Source organism: Ceratotherium simum, chromosome 9 (genome assembly GCF_057802395.1).
Source record: "Ceratotherium simum simum isolate JZ-2026a chromosome 9, ASM5780239v1, whole genome shotgun sequence".
NCBI classification, from domain to species: Eukaryota; Metazoa; Chordata; class Mammalia; order Perissodactyla; family Rhinocerotidae; genus Ceratotherium; species Ceratotherium simum.
In genome coordinates this window covers 41,185,329-41,207,460 of record NC_141908.1, presented here as the reverse complement: position 1 = coordinate 41,207,460, position 22,132 = coordinate 41,185,329, and the positions used below count along the sequence as shown (strand labels likewise).

Genomic DNA, 22,132 nt, shown 5'->3' with positions numbered 1-22,132 from the left:
ATTTTCACACCAGCAGTGAAATGACTAAACGAAATGACTAAAACAAAAGCTGCATAAGGAAGAAGGAGGAAATGCAAGGGGACTAGTTAGTTCCTGAAAAAATATGAAATATCAGATACTAACATTTACTAATAATAGTCATTGCTCCAGGTGGGAACTATTTATATCTTTTTCTAAAACTGGGTTATCTTACCTGTTATTACTTTTGATTCACTTTGTAATTTCCTATCAATTTTAAGGATTGCAATAACCATTTCAGTTATATATCTTTTTATCTGACTCACCTATCTATGTAAAAATTATTTTTCCAATCTGAATCCCTAGGAAGACTGAGAACTGGCACTCCAGGTCCGGCAAGAACATGGAAACCTGTTTGTAAGACTCGTAGGTTGGAATTGATGCCATGTGCCAGAACAGCACTGATGACTGATCTTTTGAGTGTGTGTGTCCGTGTGCATACATGTGTGTGACTAAAACTTGCTAAAGAAATAACAGTCCAGGATCAGTGTTCTCATTGTTGCCACAGACAGCTTTAAAGCACTAATAGCAATAAGTGTAGAGTGGAGAAGTCTGATAAATATCTATGGATTTAGGTTCATCTCCCTTTAACCTTTCTTATTATAGAAATGCACTGTATATCTAAAATACTATGGGTGTAACTTGATGTGACTGTGAGGAGATGGCTGAGGAGGGAAGCAGACAGTTCAGCTTGTTCCTTTGTGATGGATGCTTTTTCGAGATTAGGGTAGTTTCTCATTCTGACTCGTGGAGACTGTGCCCACTAATTGTAAGACACACTGTCAAATCTCCTTGGAAAAACTGAGTGTGTGAGCCATTTATTTGTAACCACTTAGTAGCTCTCTGTTCTTAGGAAGGTTAAAAATGAATGTTTGAAAAAATATATTTCTCAAGCCTAGGCTATGAATAGAAAGAGTATGTCTGCGTTTGCATGCATTGTGTTCCTGCACCTGTGTGCCATACTGCACAGATTCTAAGACTCACCTTTTTAACATTTCAACAGCTCAGAAATCAGGGTGCATCTTATAATTTATGATGTCTTATAATTACTGTTGTCCATTTTTTTCAAATATTAACATCTCAATAGTTGTCAAAGCATCTTATAATCAGTGGTGTCTTAGATTGCGTGACATACAGCTTATATCCAAATGTTTATAGGAGACTGATCTCAGAGAGATGAGTAGGACGTTTCTTTTTTCCCCAAAAAGTAAAGCAGGAAGATTTATTCTGACAGTAACAGTTGAGGTCAAGAGAAACCATTTGGTCGTGGAATCTCATTTCCTTAGTAAGTCACATACAAATGCAAAATGAAGCATTTATTACAACCCCTCTTATGATCCCGTGTGATCTAAAGATTAGGATGCAAATTCACCATGCTTAATATAATCTGTAAAGCCTATTCTTTAAGATTTGATCACTCCATTTCTTACATTCAGCTCTTTCTAACTTCGGATAATCATGGTTTTGAAAAGAGGGTGAAAATCATCATTTCTGCTATTTGTGTGTGTGTATGTTTAAGAAAGTTTGCCTCATCCATTCATGCTTCCAACAAAACCTACTGTGTGTAGGACAGTGGGTTAAGTAACTCATTAGGGATTTACAGCCTGTTTAAACAATCTTTCAAGATTGTCAAGGCTCAAAATGAGATGACTCACTGCTCACTTTTATGGGTAGGGCAGTGTAAAATGCAGAGAAAAAGCACCATAAAGTTCACAGAAGACACAGACTGTAGTCCTGGGGAAGGACTATGATGGATAGGTTCAGATTTGGAGGCCATTTAACAAAGAACATTCTAATAGATATAGCCAAATATGGATATATGGAATGAATATATATTTGTCAAGGTGTCCAAGGGGAGACAGCAGCTTTCATTCCATCACTGATATTTATTGAATGATTGTTATATACCAGGCACAAGGACTGGCCCTTTATTTTCTTTCCAACTCTGAGATTCTATATTTCCAGGCTTCATGACCTAGGTCAAGTTGTTTGACCTACCTGAGGCTGTCTCACCTGTTCAAAAAAAAGTGGAGAATGCCTGCCCTGCCTCCTTCCCTGAGACTTTAAGGAGATTATGTATAATAAAACATTTTATAAATTGTAACATGTTTATACCTTCATTCTGTCTCTATGTGTGAATATATATATATATATATGTATATATATGCACACACACATGTATATGTAATATATATATTATAGGTCCGGAAAATGTCTTCAGAAGTTATCTTTCTCCTGGTGCTTTCTCCAACTCAGAAGAGTTTAACAGGATTTTAATGCTTAATAATTCTTTGGTTGAAACATCACCACATTTGTCACTAGATCAAATGTTAGATTGGGAGGGTGGTTCTGGGAGGATCTGTTTAATATGTTGTCAGCATTCTGGGAGTGTTCTTCATGGTTTGGAATTAGAATTGCTGATGTCACGATCAGTCATATTGTCATGACAACATCAGAATTTCCTCATTCGCCTTCTCTTCGCTTGGGGAGTATCAGTTTGCCACAGGTCTGTCATCAGATTGCCCCATGTGTTAAGTGTATTAGATAACCCCAAACTAGTCATTCCTAAAGACACTTAGGGTGGGGAATTTTTATAAGCTCCTCTTGTAGCCCATTCCAGTATGCTTAATGAAATATTTTAATGTTAGAAAATTTGCCTTCATACATATTCAGCTGAATAGAAATTCATTCCTAATTATTTATTTTCTTGTTTGAACCTTTACATTTATAATTCAGTGGAAAATGAAAAGCTTTTCAGCATTCTCATTTACTTAAAGGTTGTCAGTAATTATTCTGTCACCTTCCTCTTCAGGTGAAATAGAACTAATTTAAGGGTAATCTTAGCAACTGAAGAGAAAGGACACTGTTTTGTTCTTTTTTCCTGTGTGTTTTGAATGCTTTAAAACCTAACTTGTGTTGTGGATCCCAGGTATTGGATAGACAGACATTGGTTATGTCCCCCGGATATGTAGGAATGTCTTATGATAACCTTTTGTCATTCTTAGCTTATATGAGGGTTTTGTTTGCCCCAGGTACAGTTGGCTCTGCACTGTCAAAGTTGTCATTTGAATAGTTATTTTTACTCATGGAAAGGAGATGGTCATTCCAGGTTTGGAATTTTGTTTTTCAATGATTTAGAGGTTATTTTTGGCTCTAGTTTTCACAGATTCTGTTGATTTCCTAAGTACTTTCTGTCTCTTCCCAGGTCATGTAGCAAGAGGTGGATGTGATTAGCTATTTCCACAGCACATCAGCCCCTCCCTTCCTCACCTCAGCTCTTATCCTCTACCCATAGTTTGCTCACATACAGTAGATGATTATGTTACTTCCATCTCTTTAGGGAAGCTGTAATTGCAAAGATTACCTAATAATATCTTTTTTCATAATTTGTAAGTTTTACTATAATTCACAGAAAATTCATTGAATTATCTCAAGTATTCTGAAAATGAGCACTTATTTTTAAAGGCATGCTGTAGAAATGGAGAATAACAGCTCCAATACTAGATTTCCACAGTTAAAGAATATAGGTTATTGAGGCATCCATCCAGGTAATTTAGGAAAACAGTAATCCACAATAAATGAAAAATGGAGCTTCTCTTTCTCCTGGTTTCCCAAAGAGTTGATTCTCCTTTTCTTTATTATAGAATTTGATTTACAGATATAAATTCAATGTAGTATAAACATAAACCAAAACAAAACAAAAACTTGAAATTTTTAATTCATATAGTCTTCCCCTGCCCCAAATTTTGTTTTTTGAAAAGAATAAGAACCCATATACCTATTTTTATGGAAAAACTTAGGAAAAGAAATTTAACTTACAGAGAACCCTTATGCCAGAAATTTGAGTGAGCTTTGAATTTTAACTATTCTGCAAGAGCAGGACAATAACATGAACAGATTGTACCCCCAAATTTTTTAATGTAAATTATTTGTTTCAAATTTGGAGGATGTTTCGCCATAGAGATATCCTAAATGGTGATCAGGATTTTAGTTGACTGTAAGCATCTATGAATCTCATAATTAAGCTAATCACTAATATGGTCTTCCACTACTTTTTAGGGAGAATATGTTCTCAGTTTCATTTAAGTTTCTGGAAATACTTTTTACCTAATCACCATTAGGTAAAAGCTAATGGAAGATAGTTTTTTCTGCTCCAACTCCATCCTACCAACTCTCTCAGAAAATGAAACTGATTGCAAGAGAGGAGATACATCTTAGTAACCATCAGTTAAATGAGATTTAGGAGCTAGGTTAGGCCAGAATATATATCTGTACTATTAATTTTATATTCTAATTATGGACAGTTTGCCTTCATATTTCAACTGAATGGAAATTCAATGTAATCCCATATCCTTTTTTTTAAGTGACTTGCCCAAGGTCACATAGATGGTCACTGGGGAAGCCAAGATGCACGCCTAGGCTTGGGCTCTTAAGTGTTCCCCTATGGGGTTTGTACTTCATCCATAGCTAATAGTAGTAATAACCATCATTAGTATTATGGGAGGCAGGGGACTTTGGAGGCAGAAAGACCTGAGTTCAAACCTCAGCCCCTTATGTATTGGATCTGTGGCCTTGGGAAAGTTACTTAAACCTCTGAGCCTCGGTTTTCTCTTCAGTAAAATGGAATAATCATTCTTCTCTCACAGTGTCTGTGTGTCTGTGTGTGTGAGAGAGAGAGAAAGAGAGAGAGAGAGGAACGTGCTGAGAAAGTGCCTGGAATATAGTAGTTACTCAGTAAATGGCAGCTGTTATTTAGTCCATGCAGAGAAGCAGCAGTAGAGCAAAGCCCGTTTCTTCTGTTTTGTTCACCAGAGTGGATTTAAGAATCATCAGATTATTGCTTCTGATGAGACTCATCAGAAGATAGCTATGTTTATGATGTTCTATATACTTTCCAGGATTATGGCTATAGAGCTATGGTTTTATTTTATTATAGTGGTTTCATTTTTATATACATGCGATTTTATGTGTGTCTAGGGAGGCTTTAAGTCTAGAATAAGAATCATAGATTTTTTAAAAAGCAAAATAGTAAATAATAGAAAATATTGCTGCTACTTTAGAAATAGGGTACTTTATCAACTCTATTTTGTACCAGGAAAGAAAAGAAATTTAAAGAATCTGCTGACTTCATATTTTTTCTCTTTTTTTTTTTTCTGTTTTGCTGGGAGCCAGAGACTTCATGAGCTTTTAAACGTAGAGACTTTTAAATATAAACAATTTTTAGTGTGAACTGCTTACACTAACCAATACTATATGGTTATATTTTATTCTTTAAAGATTGCAATTTGAAATCATGTCAAATGAATTTTTCCTCTTAATTCTTTTCTGTTTTTAATTTGACCCAAATAAAAAAGGGTGCTTGAAATGCTTTAGCAGTGGTAGAGGGGTAAGAACCTGCTATAAGTCTGTTCTTTTGTTGACAGAGGTGTTCTATTCTTATCTCATTGGACATCTTCTCTGCCCCCATTTTTTTTTCTTCTTTCAAAGCTTAGCTTCCCCACCACACTTTCTTTGTAGTAATTTCATTCAAAGGCTCCTCTCTTCTACTGGGTTTAGTAATGTGTGCGTTGGAAGGGGGGGGTGTCCCCGGGGTCCCCTAGCCTTTCAGCTCTTCATCATCTGCCCCCATCAGGGAGTTCATCGATTAGTGATTTGAGCAGTGATCACTCCAAATCTACATCCTCTCTCAGACCAGCCCTCTATCTCAGGTTCTGTTTTTCTGGTCATCTGCACAATGCTTCTTTCTGAATGTCCCTCAAAGAAAACATTTATACAGCTGAGCTTCCCACGCCCATGTTATATCCTGTATTGATCTCTCCCTCCCGTGGACTCCCATAGCACATAATTGTCTAGACCACTTGGCTGGCACTTATCACTTAATGCCTTGCATTATTAGTGTAGAGTAGCTTGGGTGCTGTAGGGCTTACAAGTACTCACCTGGGAAATGGAGCATTATTTATAAGGCTTTTTGGAGACACAGCATTATGGAGTTGAGAGAACACAGGACAGTTTTTTAACCCTAGCTAGGTCTAGATTCTAACACTTCCTTGCTAGGTACTAGCTCTATGGGTAGGTCAGTCTTAGTTTTTTTCCTTTCTGTAAATGGAGCCGAATAACTCTTCCAACCTCATAGGTTTGTGAAAGTGAAATGAGATGTGAAAGATCTGTAAGTTAAAGTCTCATTTTCAAATTGTTTCTATGAGAGAAATGTCTACTAAATTCTCGAATTCCAGTTATACAAAGTTGCATCTCCTCTACAAGATTGCAGGCTTCTGCAGGTACTGATGGCTCCATCCTTTCTATCCTCATTTGTATACTCCTCCTGCCTGACAGAGTGTGATACTGATACTCTGATACTGCTCACAGTCTTCCCATTCATACCAAAATGGCCCTGGTCCAACACGTAACTTTTCTATAAAGGAAATGAGACAAAAACAAATGTAGGGGGAAAACTTCAGTGCACCTAGGCTATTGAAACAGACCTTTTGCCAGACTTTTTTTTTTTAAACTTCTTAAAGTTAAGTGTGTGGTACACACAGCCTTAGAAAGCATCTTCATTCAGCCATTCAACAAAGTTATTGAAAAAGTGTCCTCCCCTTACCTAAATTCGCTCTTTTTACTTGTTGTCAATTCCAACTACACCCTTGCTCCTGCTCTTTGATGGTCAGTCAGATTTACTAAGCATCAGTTATTTACACAGTTTACCCACTTAAATCTATAAGCCACCACTATAAAACCTGGAAAAACAATAATAACAGCCACCATTTATTGAGTTTGGCACTTTAGTTGGTGTACTGTATATATACTTAAGACAATCTTGTGAGGAGTCTGGGACTCAGAGAGGTTAACTAACTTGGCCAAAGCCATGTGGCTAGTAAGTGGGATGCTCAAATGAGCCAGATCTGTTGGCTGTTTTAATTTTGTTCCTTGAATTGCAAAGTCCAGGTTCCCTTAAACTATGTGAAGGGGGGGAGGGGGCGTGGTTAACTCGACACTTGGAGGGGCTGTTGTCCATCTTCAGAGCCAAAGCAGCTCTAGGGACTGCCGCTCCCTCCATCATCTCATGGCCAAGTGCTCACCCGCTCCTGGCATCTGCTTTACTCTCTGCTTGCTGCCAGTCAGCTTCCTGTTTACTCATAGTTTCTGCTTCCTCATAACCTTGGCTTGCATATGGTTTTGGCTTGTTGTGGCCTCAACTCTACCCCCTGGCACTCTTGGAGTTTCTGCCCCTTTCCTAACTGGTTCAGCTCTTGGAGTTTTCTGAATCAGATTCCCAAGGGTGAGAATCTGATTGGCTCTGCTCATTTTTTCAATCCCAGCCGTGGCATAGGTCACTGGATTGTGTGTGGATTGGCTGCCCTTGGGTCAGATTCCCACAACTTTACCCACCAGCTGAGCTAGGGGAGGAGAGTATTGTAGGACAGCCCAGGCTGCAGAGTCTCAGTTTCCCTTTAAAGAGAATGAGTGTCTCCAGGACAGATTCCAAAGCCCTTATTCTTACCATGATGATATGTAGTTTCTCTCGAATGTTTCCTTACTTTCTCTGTTTTAAAACATTTATTTCAAAGGCCAGTCAGCTTTCCCAGATGAATCTCACCAGGATCTATCCCTGTAATTACTTACAACTAAGCATTTGTGAATATCTATAATTGATTATATAGACACAGATGGTTTCATATTTCTGTTATTTCTCTTATGTTGGAATCATTTGGGCCTTAGTGACTTTGCTACATTTTATTGTCTTTGAGGGTGGAAGATCTGTCTTCTTTCTTTAAAGTGCTTTACTTTAAAGTTAAGAGTGTAGCGCCCACCTAAGTCTGGAACTTTTGAATCCTGGCTGGTAGACGTTTTTAAAAATATATGCTTTGTATTCTTTCCTTTTATGTCATTCACCATTATAGAACACTACATTTTTTGATATTTAGATATCTTTTTTATTCTTAAAGATAGAGTCCTTTTAATATTCTTTTAGTATTCTTGGTATACTTTAGTACCTAGTGTTAGAATACTTTTCATATTCTAACATAAATTGTATTACCACTTAAAATCTTGTCTTATCACTGTAAAACTATTGCAGGGTATCAAATCAAGTCTTAGCATTCCAGAATAGCACAACATCCAAAGTATCATGACCTTAGAGCAGAGCCATAGAAAAATTTATCTGTGCTGTTCTTTTGTGGTTTAGATTGTGGTTTCCTAAGAGACCAGTCATGACGACTGACGACGTACGTGGAATTTTTTCCACAGATGACAGGTCTGAACTGCTGGGGTCTTGGGCATTAAGTTCTCAGGAAAAGTAACCTATGACTTGAACAGTCCTATCTAAAACCTTTTATTTAATACCTGTGTTGGATAACTTGCAGTAAAGGGTCCTAGTGAGAGGAGATAGCACAGGGGCAGCCAGAACAACTGTAAATCCATAGAGCAGCAGGAAATAGTTCTAGCATATATATTAACACACACCTGAATGTTAGTTGTGCTCTGTTTATTAAGGACAGATCTGTTACTGTGAATTTTATCTAGCAAGTTCTTACTTGCCCATTATGCACCTAGCACTGTGCCTAGAATAAGTTCCTTTGTTGCTTTTTTTTTTTAATGAAAAGAATTAGCAGTTATATGTCTACTTTGTGTATATGGTTGTTTCTAATAAGGTGAGACTTGCTAGTTCTCATCACTTTTGCTGGGAATGTTGGGAGCACCTCGGAGTAAGGAGGCGGCTCACTAAGTCAGCAGGATATCTAGGATGGATATTTTTCAGTTCCTTGCTGCTGGATAAAAACCCTTGAATGACCAGAGCTTTGCTAGAGGACTCAACTTCCATAGGGGCTATTTTGTTTTTCTTTGTTTCGAATGCCTTCACTTCTTAGACAAGTTAGGATTTTTCATTATCATGGCAGATGGCCCTTTCCAGGAAGCTGTTATACTTACCGCGATGATATTACCCTGTAATACTCACGTTGAACAGGCCAACTTGAAAGTTGGCAAGCCTGTCCCAGTGGCCTATCCAGAGACGGCGGGCTCTGCCTGTGGGACTTGCGGTAGAGGCCTTCTGTATTACACAAGTTCTAGGCTTGATACACCAACGCAAAGGTGATCCAGAAAAGGGGCCTCTTGAGCTGCCTTAGATAATTTCAACTGCGAAACAAAGGAAATTACCTCCTCCCTTTGTCCCTTTTTTGCAGAGTTTCTGTGTCCTTTGAATAGAACACATTGGTGTTGCATCTAATAATTAACATATAGAAGGATTACACTATTCCGGTTTTCAGGAAGGCTTACTAAACCGATAGCCTTAAATGATTTTCGCTATTTGATATTTGGCATCGTGAAGGTAAGCTTGCAAACTCCGGCACAGGAATGAAGCACAGAACTTTAACCGTGTGTTTGCGGTGAGGGGATAGGGAGTGGAGACCTGTTTTCTCTGCTAAAATCTTAGCGTGCGATTTGGGGGAACGGGGATTTGCAGAGGTTTGATGGAGGGCTGGTGTGTTCTTTGAAGTAGGAGTGATTGTCCGCATCTTTTCTGGGAGAGTGTGTGTGTGTGGTGGGGGGGGGGGTTAGTTTGGAAGGATGAAGGAAAAGAGTCAGAAGACCTGGGACCAGTTCGCTTCCTACCCAGGTGTCAGAGTGATCCCCGAAGCGATGCCCTTAAAAGGGGCTTCGAGCAGGGGCGCAAAGCTGCCGCTGGTGCTTAGGCAAAGAGCCGAGGGGAAAAAAAGAAAGGAGGAGGGGGGTGGCTACTCCAAGGAATGTGCGGCATGCGGGGAGACAGACCCAACCATTGCACCAGAGCGGGGGCGCCGGCGGCTCCCCGGGCCGCGCGGCTCCCGCCGGCCCCAAGTCCGGGAGGGAGCGCGCGGGGGTCGGCCGGCCGGCGGGGCTGCGGGCGCGGCGCCCAGCGGGCGGGCGGGGAGGCGCGGGTGGGCCTGGGCGCGGCGCGAGGCGGTGCGCGGCCGCCTCCCCGCCCCCGGCCGGCGCGCTCTCGGGGCGGTGGTTGAGGCCGCGGGAGGTGGGGACGCGGCGGCGCTGCTCCTCCGCTGCCGCCGGGAGAGTCCGCGCCGCCGCCAGCTCCGCGCGCGAACTCCCGTCCATGGCACGCAGGGCGGCGGTCGCCGGAGCTGCCCAAGTCCCGCCCGCCGCCGCCGCGCTGCACTTTTAGGCGAGTCCGGAGGTCGAGGGCGGAGGAGAAGTCAGCCCCGAGCTGCAGCCCCCGCCGGCCGCCGCCGCGCGGCGAGAGGGAGTTCCCAGAGCGGCCGCGGCCCCGGCCGGCCCCCTCCCTGCGCCCTCCCCCTCGCGGCGAGGCTGCCCCGCGTCCGCGCCCGCGCCCGCCGCCCGCGCCCGCCGCGATGATCTTCCCCAGCAGCAGCGGCAACCCCGGGGGCAGCAGCAACTGCAGGACGCCCTATCGCAAGCAGGTGAGGCGGCGGCCGGGATGCCGCGCGGAGGCCGGCGGGCCCGCGTTACAAAGGGCGGCAGCGCTCGGCCGGACCCCGCTCTCCGCCTCGGGGGGACCGGGCTGGGCGGTGACCTTGTTTCCGAAGGAGGCGGCCCGCTGGGACGGCTCGGGCCGGTGACCTTAGCAGGGGAGATGCCCTCGCCCCCGCCAGCCGGCCGGGCCGGGCGGGACGTGGAGGAAGGGGAAGGGGCGGAGAGGCGGAGCGCGCCGGGCCGGGGGCTTCGCCCAGCTCTGCAACAAGTTTGGGTTTTTTCCTGAAACCTTTGTGTGTAGAGGAGTACGATAATGAGTCGTAACGCTGGTTTGCAACAATCTTCGCTTGAAACCTCAAAGAACCTGCCTGATTCGTAGGAAACCCGGAAGACCAATTTGCGTGTGTGTGTGTGTATGTGTATTGCCTTCGCGCGCGCCCCCCCTCCCGTATATATATTTTTAAAAAAAAGAAAGAAAAAGAAACAGGAACTTCTGTCACTTTCTCAAGGTTTTCAGTTTTAAGAAGCACAGGGAAATCCTGTGACATCCTAGTTGCCGAGATACTTGGATAAGCCTGAGTCATACACATGCCTTTTCCTATTTTAATACCATTTCATACATTTTTTAACAGATTGAACTCCAAAGGCACTTTAGTGGTTAGATCAAAATCCCCTGCCGGGAAAAGGAGTGGAGCTGGGAGCTTATAGTTGCGGCCTTTTGTGTTGTTTTTCATCTTTGTTTTTAAAAGAAGGTTACTGAAGCCATGTTGTCATAAATCTCACAGAGCCTTTCAGCAGCAGCAATAACAAAACCTAGCTTTAAATTATGTAAAAAATGTGCAGGTCTGTTTAGAAAAGGTTAAACTGATTTAGAGGTCAGTGGCAAGATGCTTGTTGAGAAAACAAAAACACGATTGCATGTATTTTTCTTCCATAATAAATCTCTTGTCTTCATCCTTAGCCACTGAGACAAATCAATTAAGTTATTATCCCAATAATGATACAAGCGAACTGTATCCTTCCATGCAGACCGTGGCTCTGTTAAGATCATGACAGATGATAGTGATGCCTGGTGGCTTTCCTATAGGCGTTTACAGGATTATTGATTATGCTTAGTCCTTTTTGTTCTCAAAGTCATTTTTTGGAGGGTATAACCTAGCATAAGTATATCTGAAAGTAGGGCTAATTTTGTCGAACAGTGACAGTGTCAAAAAGTATTGTTTTCTGGTCTTTGGTTCTTTTATTTGTTAGCTTTCCCTTGAAAAGGCAGTAAACACACTCTGGTCTGGGTGCCCTTGTTGTCCAAGTCAATGGAACTTTTACCTGGCTTAGGAAAAGCCCCTTCCTTGAATTACAAAAAAAAAAAATTTGCATTTGTAACTTGGTTGAAGTATATGCTAAAAGTGTCAAGATTCAGAAGCAGGCATCTCTAAGCCCCTCATGTAGTCTCATTTAAAATAAATGCCCTTGGATCCAGCACACTTAAATCAACTTCTTAAATGAAGCCAATTTACAATAAATATTCTGCTCCCGAACCCTCCTCCCCCACCCACCTCACTCTACCTGAAAAGATGGCTAATTACGTAAGGGCCTTGTGTATTCATTTATTTGTTGTCAAAACCCGGCGGGGTGTTAGCTCTGAAATGAGGAAAAAGCTCTGAGGGCGAGGCCTTTTGCTGTGAGGGGCTGGAGGTTTTGTGTGTGGAGGGGACAGCCTGCTGGTCTGGAGCACGCTGATAAGATGCTCTTCTTTTCACTGGGCTCTCCTTAGATTCAGAGACTAAAAGGGCTGACTGAATCAGAAAAACAAACAGACTTTCTTTTTTCTATAGGCAAAGAAAGAAATGAATGTGTAGGCATTATACAGACACAAGACCCCGGGTACCAGTGGTATTTGAGTCAAAGGTTTCTTTTGTTAGTATTTAGCCATTCACTGGCAAAGCACACTTCCAGCTCGGGGACCTGGTTACCATGAGTGACTTTGTGATCTCATCCTGGCTTAGCCTAAATGGGAGGTCTAATTAATGCTTTTTGTAAGATTTTGTGATGTTAAGCTTGCTCCTTTCAGTTCATATTAGTTTGTTCATTTTGATGAACGAATCGGTAAATTTTAGGTGTATAATGCAGTTTGATTCCAATCTAGAAGTATATAATCAGCTGTTAAGAGCTGATTTCAGATAATTTGCCTGAGAAAAAAATTGAATGTGAGGAATACTTAAAAATCGCCTTTGGAAAAAAATATAATGAGTCAGAATCACACTTGTGTTATACATATATAATAGTAACTAACCATCATTGAGCATCTTACTGCCTGGTTGCTGTTCTGAGTGTTTTAGGTGGATTAACTCATTTAGTCATCTTGACAGTCCTATGAAGCAGGTAGTAATAATATTAAGAAAATTGAGGTGTAGATTAAGTAACTTGCCCAGTGTCTACATCCTGAAGTACAGAGCCAGGATTTCAACCCTGGCAGTCAAGGTCTTAAAACCACCACACTACAACTGCCTGCTTACATGCACTTCTCAATAGAAACTCATCCAGAGCTCATCCGCATCACTGCCCATTGCCCTTCTAGTCTCAAAAGTCCAGTTTGGGGATTCCGCCCACGTTTTTGGGAGGGGGGGCAGTGGGCAGGGAGGAGGGCAGAGGTTGTGAGGTTGGAAGTGAAGGATGAGGTAAATGGATGACGTGGATGGTGGGTTCCTGATATTTGGAAGCAGCGTTGATGTCAAAGTATTGCTTCACTGAATGGCAATACAGTTTCTTAAAACTTATTTTAAGTTGTCCTATATTTTACATGTATAGCAGTCAGCCGGTTTCAGTTAAAGCAGAGGTGGGTGGTGCCCGGCCCCCACCGGCCCCACATAGTGTATCAAGGGCCTCAAGGAGCACTGATCTCTGGCATCATCTAGGATAAACAGGATTTTCCTGCATCACAGGCCTAGGAGCGCATTGGAGATATACCTGCTCAGCTCAGGTCAGAGTGAGACACTTTTGAGCGGAGCGATAACCCAGTAGGCGGTATCTGGACAAAAAAGACTGTTGGTTCAAGTCTCAGTGGAGAAACGTGTTCGTCCTATTGTTGACTGTGACTTTCAGATATACGATATTCCTTTAGCAAATCCAGTCTGATTATCTCAAAACACCCCCACAACCAAAACGAAAACCGTTTATCGGGACTTTTGTAGTTAGGAAAATATTTTAGTGTGTTTCAAAAGAAAAAGTGCTTTATGCTGAAAAGCCTTTAAATATAGAAAATGAATATTTCCATTTTCTTTTGAATTGTTTTATCAGCTACTTCTCTCTACATGTTTCCTTACTTCCATTTTGGAACTGCTTTCTTGAGGTAGTTGACTCAGTTATGTCATAGACTTTGGTTTTTACAAATTGTGGCATGTAAGCAAGTCCTTTTTTGCTAAGTAATATATCCTAGTAGTGTGCAGTGGGGTTTGGGGGGTAGGGCAGTGAATGCCAGAATTTTCTTGTGTGTATACACATATATTTCTTTTTCTTTACAAATGATCTTTTCAACTAATAGCTGTACTTGTTAAATGTTGCTAACTTTTGATGAGTGAAGTACTTATCGCCCCAGTTTAAGTAGATTTACATAGTTTGCTGCTGCTTTAAAGATTAACTGGGTGTAGCTGCACGTGAAGAATTCAACAGTGATTCAGTGTTTAGCCTTGTTAGAGGATGACATACAAAGCTGTTGATTAATCCTCTTCAAGCAGTTTCTGTTCACAGCAATTTATGTGTAATAGATTGGGTTTTGTTAAACTTGGAAGATTAAAGTTGTATATAGAAATATTTAAATGAACATTGTCTGAGCCAGTCCCAATTTTTTGTTTTTTAAAAGGAGGTAAACTTGCTCAAGCCATAGAGCTTGGAAGGTTAGGGAGAAATAGCAGAAAATTAAATTGGTATGCATAAGTAAGGTCTTGTCCTGTTTTTATATTAGGCTATCTCGATGTGTTTGTGATTCATGATATTTGTGAGTCAAAGTAACTTTGTTTTAAATACATATCCATAGCTGTTTGAAAAGTACAGAATTCTCCATCAGCGATTACTCAGTTTTTCTGCTGGGCACCCCTTTTGGCATCTCACTGCATTTTCCGTAGTTCACTTCAGGTTTTGAACACATTTCTCATTTTTGTTCTTTCTTTTCTTTTAGAGACTGCTGTCAACTGGGCTCACCATATGTTGGTAGTACTTTCTGAGTCCTTTCTTGGTGGTAGGGAGAGTCTGTCTTGTCCAAGTTCCTTAGAATATATTTCCAAAGCACTCTGCCAATAAATAAATATTTAAAGATATATATGATATCCCCTCCCAACTTCAGTTATATTTAATCTTCACAACATCTATATAAAGTAGAGAAGAGGGGCCGGCCCCGTGGCTTAGTGGTTAAGTGCACGCGCTTGGCTACTGGCGGCCGGGTTCGGATCCCGGGCGCACACTGACGCACAGCTTGTCCGGCCATGCTGAGGCCACGTCCCACAGACAGCAACTAGAAGGATGTGCACCTATGACATGCAACTATCTACTGGGGCTTTGGGGAAAAAAAAAAAAGGAGGAGGATTGGCAATAGATGTTAGCTCAGAGCCGGTCTTCCTCAGCAAAAAGAGGAGGATTAGCACGGATGTTAGCTCAGGGCTGATCTTCCTCACACACAAAAAAAGACTTTTACTCTAGGGTTGTCAGATAACATACAGGACGCCAAGTTAAATTTGAATTTCAGATGAAGGACAAATAATGTTTTAGTGTAGGTATGTCCCAAATAGTGCGTGGTACTGTGTAGTTTTATTTGCTAAATCCAGCAACTCTATCTTCGGGGAAGACAATCCACTTTTTAAAACTAGTTATAAAGAAATCATAATTATGAACCATATTATTCCTACTTTTGCCACTTAAAATTTTGCCTCTTAGAGTGTACCTTGAGCCCTGATAATAATGTAAATTTCACATGTTAAGTTCTTTAACCGTCACTCAATCAAAGACTGGCTTACGTTCTGGCTCTACTGCTTGCGTGCTTTTTCACTCAACCTCACTAAGCCCGGGTTTCTGTTAAGTAAAGATAATAGTGCCCACTCCACAGGGTTGTTGTTGTTAATCCTTCTAAGGTGTTATTATTATTAACGTCCCCACAGAGCAAGCAACAGCGGGTGGTCCTGGGAGGCTCTGTGTGATCCTGGGAGACCTTCACACAGCCTCTAGGAATGGACTGTGTTTAGAAAGTGGGGGCAGCCTCCAAAGGGTAAGGAGCCGGAGCTTGAAAATGAGACTCTGAACCACATTAAAAAAGAAAAACGAAAAGAAGTAGAAAAGTGCGTCACACCGTATTTTAAAAGAATTGTTCCTGTATGATATGCTCTTGTTAGCAGACTTTGCCTTCTCTTTGGAGAGAGAAATGCTTTTGATCTTCTTTATTTCATGCAAATACCTGATTGGAAAAGGGGAAAAAAAGAGCATTGATCCTCTTATTGATGAAAAATGCTGCCTTTTAATTTACTTAAAAATGGACAGATTTGATTATTAGTATATCCATAATGATTTCCTGAATTCTTTCCTTTGTCTGTATATTTGGTTTTCAAAGATGCCGTCTTTGCATTACTCAGAAAAATAAACATTTTTTTTGTCCATGGACATCTGTAGGTGTTTGGTGGGTGTTTGTTTTTAAACTCGCATCTGTAGAGAATGCTTTGCTTAACACATTCTAAAAGCTTGGTAAATTTTAAAATAGGATAGACATACCATGAGGAAGGAAGCAAGCTTTTCCTGGAGTTAGGACAAAGTGAAAACATTGAAGGGAGCAAACTAAATTCTGTATTAAAATAATGAATCGATGTAGCTATTGTTATTTAACACTAAATGGCAGTAGCAACTACAGAACTTAGTGTTATTCGTAGTAGTACTCTAACAAATAGAAATCTATTTTGGCTCTGCTTTATTCATCTAAACATATGGAATTTCAAAACAATGTAATGTAAACTAGGGAAGATTATATTTGTTAATTGTACATGCAATACGGTCTCAAAAATGCATTAAAAAAATAGACTAGAAGGAAATATGCCAAAATATTAACAAGTGTTTTCCTCTGTTGGGAGGTAGAATCATGAATGACTTATTTTTCCTGATTCTTTACATTTTTTTTCAACCTTCTGGTCCCCATTGCTCCCCACAGTAAATAGACAGTCCTTTGGTTATGAAGAAAAAGATAAAGTGGAAAAAATTTAGAAAATTCTATTATTTTTATTGTCTTAAAATTGTGGTGAAAACTCAAGGAATTCGTATCGTTGACAATTTCAGCAAGAAGTGTGTGGGTGCTACTTGTTTCACTTCACTTGAGCTTTGAGATGTGGTGCTTTCCTGTTCTTTATGAATTTCTCTTCTTATTGCAAACTCCTATACCACATTTTGGAAATCATCTATTTTTTGGCAGGCCGTTTGTATATTTATGAACTTAGTATTTTCCTATTTTATACATACTTTAAACAGGCCTTCTTGTACTTTTATAAAAACATTTTTAGGGGCCAGCCCCGTGGCTTAGCGGTTAAGTGCGTGTGCTCCGCTGCTGGCGGCCCCGGTTTGGATCCCGGGCGCGCACCAACGCACCGCTTCTCCAGCCACGCTGAGGCCGCGTCCCACATGCAGCAACTAGAAGGATGTGCAGCTATGACATGAAACTATCTGCTGGGGCTTTGGGGGAAAAAAATAAATAAATAAAAATTAAAACATTTTTAGGACACCAATTTATCTGTATGAGTCAGTGAAGGGAAGATGTAGCTATATATATGGAATTCCCTATTCTAGATTACTTTTCAGGAAAGTCGCTATTCTAAATATTGAGGAATTACCGCTATTTAGTCTGTTTTCATATGACTTATAGCTGCACTTAAGTACAGCTGTTTTGTGGACAGATAAATTCCCCCACATTTAATTTCTGTATTAAATATGAAAAACCAAAACTGTTCTACTACTTACGTCAGAATCTCCTGGATTTATTTTATTATGAATACTCGTGATTTTCTTCATCACACACTTCCTCTTTAGTTTTAGCTTTTTGAATGGGCAGTGGAATGGGAGGCGTGGCGTCTTTAATCTGTAATGGAACAGGGAAGGTTTCTGTAAGAAACACACTGTACAGATAATGTCAGCACTTTAGAAGCTTTGTTGCTGTGTAACCCAGGGGGATTTTCAGTATATCAGGGGAGTTTTAGGTGTGCGCTGTGGAGGCTGCAAGACTTCAGAGTGAAAGGAGGAGAGAGCGCCGAAGGGAGGAAGGAAGAGGTGGGGGCTCAGTAAGAGAGAGAGAAGGAAAGCAGTGTTGCCTTGTTAGGTTCTTATTTTATTAGTTGATGTGTCACCTTACAAAATCTGTTGAAGTCTCATTGTTTTGGTGCTGTGTAGGTTGGGTGCAAATATGTAGCCTTCAGTGTTTCGTATTATCTCAAGATTCTTATATCTCATTTTTTTCTTTATATCGTTCGCATCACCTGTAATTCCCTTTCTGTTCTAAGACAAGATCTCTGTCTCTCCACCTCCAGGAACTGCCTGGAAATCACCCTTTTGGAACACCATTTATATCAACCCAATCCTACCTAGTCATATATTCTAGAAATGACTTTGTCTTGACTTTCTCTCTCTCTATTCTCAGTTTGGTAGGTCAAAGGGCATCAGACCACCTCCAAGGAAGTGGCTATGTTCTTTTGTTTAACTGAAAGTTTAACAGAGACTCAGAAACACTGAGTTAAATAATTATTGAGTTTATAGCATAAGTTAGGTGATTTCTGGAGCAGACATCATTCTGTAGGAAGTAAACTGGTGGCATGCAGGGGATACACTTTCTCATTAGGGAAGATGCTGGTCAGGGAAACCAGTTAGCTAGCTGTTAGAACAGCTGCGAGATGGTAAGGACCCAAAAGAAGGCAGTTAAATTGTGGACAGGAGGAATAACCAAATTTTATAGACATTTGAGTACATAAAGCCCCTAAAATTGTATGTAACATGTTGCATATATTAGCTCTTTCTTGGGGAGAGGTTCATGGCTTTCATCAGTTTGCCAAAGGGATCCGTGTCCTCCACAAGATTTTATGACTGCGTGTGGAAAGAGAGAGAGCAGAAGGACTTAAGGATGATGCCGGAATTTCTAACTCAGGAGACGGGATCGATGGTTACATCATGGAAGGTGACATTTCAGGTGGAAGGAACATTACAGCAAAGATTTGAAGATAGAAAACATGGGCTTTATTAGGCGAATAGTGAGTAATTCAGGTTAGTTGGACTGCAGGATAGACATTGGGGGGCAGAGGAGGATAGGGTGAAGCTTGCTAAAATGGATGAGAGGAGAGCCTGAGTTTAGAAGGTGTTGCCACAGTTGAAATAAAACTGCAAAATAGAGTAGTGGCAGTGTGAGTGTATGGATGGATTCAAGATAATGTACAGAGAAAATTGATAAGATTTGGCTGGTGACTGACTGGACGAGGAGGGGAGGGTGTTGGTAAAAGAGGGTCCTAGGTTTCTAGTTTTAAACGATTGAGAAAATGAAAAGTTACTGCAAACTGGCTTGCTCTGGGCTCAGTGATAAGGAAGAACCCAGCTATTCTCTTACAGTCATTCTCTTACAACTTTTTAGGTGTTAAAATAAATGAGGGTGTGTTTGCTGAATTTTCCTGATACCCAATGCTCAGACACCAGGGATGCAGAAGGCCCTTCCGTGTCCAAGTCAGTCTCATAAGGAAGAACTGTCCAACGTAAAAGACCAGTAGCGCCCACAGTGTGAACCACTTTAGGAACTAATTTTGGATCCAGGAGATGATTGTAAACATTTCTTTACTATTCCCCTGGGATTGCCTTCAAGTCACCGTAGAGGCTGCGTCACATGGGTGCATGGATTTTCATGTTTGGCCTGAATCCTCACATTCTTTGAAGTGGAGCACTTTTACAGCGAATCTTTTTCTTGATAGTATATGGCATCTATAAGTATATAGTCATCTGTAACATCTATAATATAACAAGTGCATTGGTTATGTTAAGAAAATCTCTCACTTCAACAGGAGTATGGAAGATGGGTGGTGAAGGGGTTAGAGTATTCATCCTACCACAGTAAAATAGTTTCTGAGGAAAGGTGATGAGCTTGGTTTGTCCATTTTAATTTGGCCACTGGAATCACACATTACCACCCTTCCTACCTCCTAATCCCAGGCAGAAATGTCTAGCAAACAGTTAGAAAAACAGAACTGGAGCCCTGAACAAGAAGCTCAGAACCTCCTCAAATTTAATAGGTGGAGCATTGGGAGTAGATTACAGGAGAGAATGTGTCTGGAAGAATCCTGACAGACATAGAGGAGCATCGATCCTGTAGTGGGGAGGAGGAGGAGGAGCCTTTGGCAAAGGAGGCAAAAGAAATGGCAAAATGTCGGAGAATCCGGAGAGTGTCGCAGAAGCCCAAGAAGAGCCAAGTTTCAAGAAGAATAGATGATCAGCTCTGTTAAATGTTGCCTAGAGGTCAAGGAAGACAAAGACCAAGTAAAGGGCTATTGGAAATACCCATTGGGAAGTCTTTGAAACAGAAGTTTCAAGAGTAGTAGGTGTGAGGTGGGGCAGGGGTGGCAGAAAGCACATTCTAAAGGGTTTAAGGAGTGAGTGAGCGAAGAGGGTGTGTCTTTAGAAAAATCAGGAGTCAGAAGGAAAGAGTCCCTTCAGACAGCCTTGAGGCAAGATTATTTTAGTATCTTGACTGTGGTTGTAGATAAAGCAAGGTGATAGAAAACAGGGACTAGTTGGAAATAGGTCTTTCTTTTAAGAAAGATTGAGGCAAGGTTAGTCTTGCAGGAAAGGGATCTGAGACAGTTTCCCATCAATGATACAGGAAGGAGGAGATTGGTTAGGCTAGAGATGTCCAGAAGGAGTAGAAGACCAGTGAAGCTCAACTCTTTAAAAGCTTACATCTCAGTAGAGAGGCTAGGTCGTCTGTTAGACTGAAAAAAAACCGGGGGGGGGGGGATTCTGGGCTAAAAGAGTGTGACAAAGGATTTGGAATAATTGCTCTTGGGAATTTGGTGAGCATTCAAGCAGAGATGAGTATAAAAGGATGACTAAGCTGTAGTGAGGGCCCCTGGGAGTTCAGTGGTCCCGGTAGGCAAGATATTTTTACCCTTTTTCAGCAATAAATGGGGGGAAAGAATCTGGGTAATGAGTTTATGTAGGGTTTGGCATTGGTAAGGTGTGAAAATTGAGAGCACTGTTATGAAAGCTAAGGAAACAGGTGAAATCAAGAGAGATTATGGACTTTGAGAACAAGGAGGGCCATGGAGGTTCTGATAAGATATAAAGAAAAGTCCCTATGAGTGAGGGAAGGAGGGAGTTCATAGAGGAAATTCCATAGTCAAGATCTTTTAAGTTGGAGTGGTTCCAGGATCTTACCTTGTAGAGTTGTTGGGAGGATTAAATGAGTTAATACTTATGTGTCTGTCTGGCAGGCTCAGGTGGTTATAATTATTAGGATGTGGCTCTTGTATAATTTATACCTCCCTATAATTACTGTTACAATATTTGTGTAAATCAAATCGTATTTCAAACAGACTTCAACCGACCATGAACCACAAACCAAAATAAAATATTAATTTTTTTAACTGAACCACAAGCCCCACTCAAGTTTTAAAATATACTGTCAAACTTTCAAAATATCTTAGGTTGCTTTTAGAGAAAAAAAAGTGGACATGGGTGTGGATCCCAACTTCATCCCTTATTATTTCTACTACTGTGAACACGTATTTTTTTTTTCTTATGCTCTTTTTAGGAAGTACTAGTGCCCGGCTTTGGCTTCTCCTTCATTTAAGAGTAGAAAATCGGATGGATTTATCCGTGATACCTTTCTCCTCATGACCACCTTACTTTGTTAAGAGTCCTCCTCCAGGAGCCTTCACTCACCATGCTAGATAAATCTATTTCTCTGCCCTTGGTTGCATTTAGCATCTTAGCTTCTGAACTATTTATTTCTCCTCACAAAACCTGTAAGCTCTCTAAAGGGAAGGGGCTAATACGTACTGAGCACTCTATGGACCAGGCAGAGGGCGGGGTACTTTTGCATCATTGTCTCTCTTTTACAACACCTCTGTGAGGTATTTCCTCTTACCTCTATTTCACAGATCAAGACAGTTGGCGTTGTTCACCCCAAATCCCAGAGTGAATGGGTATAGAGCTGACATTTTTACCCAGCATTTAGGGCCTCTCTCTCCACTACATCAGCAGGAATGATCTCATAAGTTGTTTTTAAAGGAAAAAGGTGGACGTGGGTGTGGATCCCAACTTCATCATTTATTAGTTCTATTACTGTGAACACATTTCTTAAACTTTCTGGGTCTTAATTTTCTCAGTGGCAAAACTAGATATAATAGTTCCTTAATGTTATTGAGAATGATTAGATGAAGTCGTATATGTGACAGCACTTGATACATTACCTGGCACAGGTGCTCTGTCTGCTTCCCTCCTTCCTTGGAGTGTTACCTAGCAATTCAGTTTACGCAAGAGAATCTTGGAGAATGGGTCAAGGAAAGCCTGAAGTGATAATAGTGCTGGAGGTTGTGATCATTCTCTTCATTAGCGGAAAATACCTTGTGATGAGAAAGATCTAGAAGGGAAACTCAGTTCTCATTGGTAAAATGGAAATGATTCTTATACCCGTCCTTGACTT

The 22,132-nt window shown here is 41.0% G+C and overlaps 1 protein-coding gene across 7 annotated transcripts in view; it reads left to right on the top strand.

Annotated features, from left to right (window-relative positions):
* Nucleotides 1-22,132, top strand: part of RBMS1 (RNA binding motif single stranded interacting protein 1) — a 207,565-nt gene that overhangs the window by 70,557 nt on the left and 114,876 nt on the right. For 2 of the 7 annotated variants that reach the window (XM_014785906.2, XM_014785905.2), the window contains exon 1: nucleotides 10,012-10,430. The exons of the other annotated variants lie outside the window; for them this stretch is intronic. In XM_014785906.2, the coding sequence (XP_014641392.1) occupies nucleotides 10,362-10,430 (69 nt within the window). In that variant the 5' untranslated portion in view covers nucleotides 10,012-10,361. Of the gene's footprint in view, nucleotides 1-10,011; nucleotides 10,431-22,132 lie in introns of those variants that run through there. 7 annotated transcript variants of the gene reach the window in all.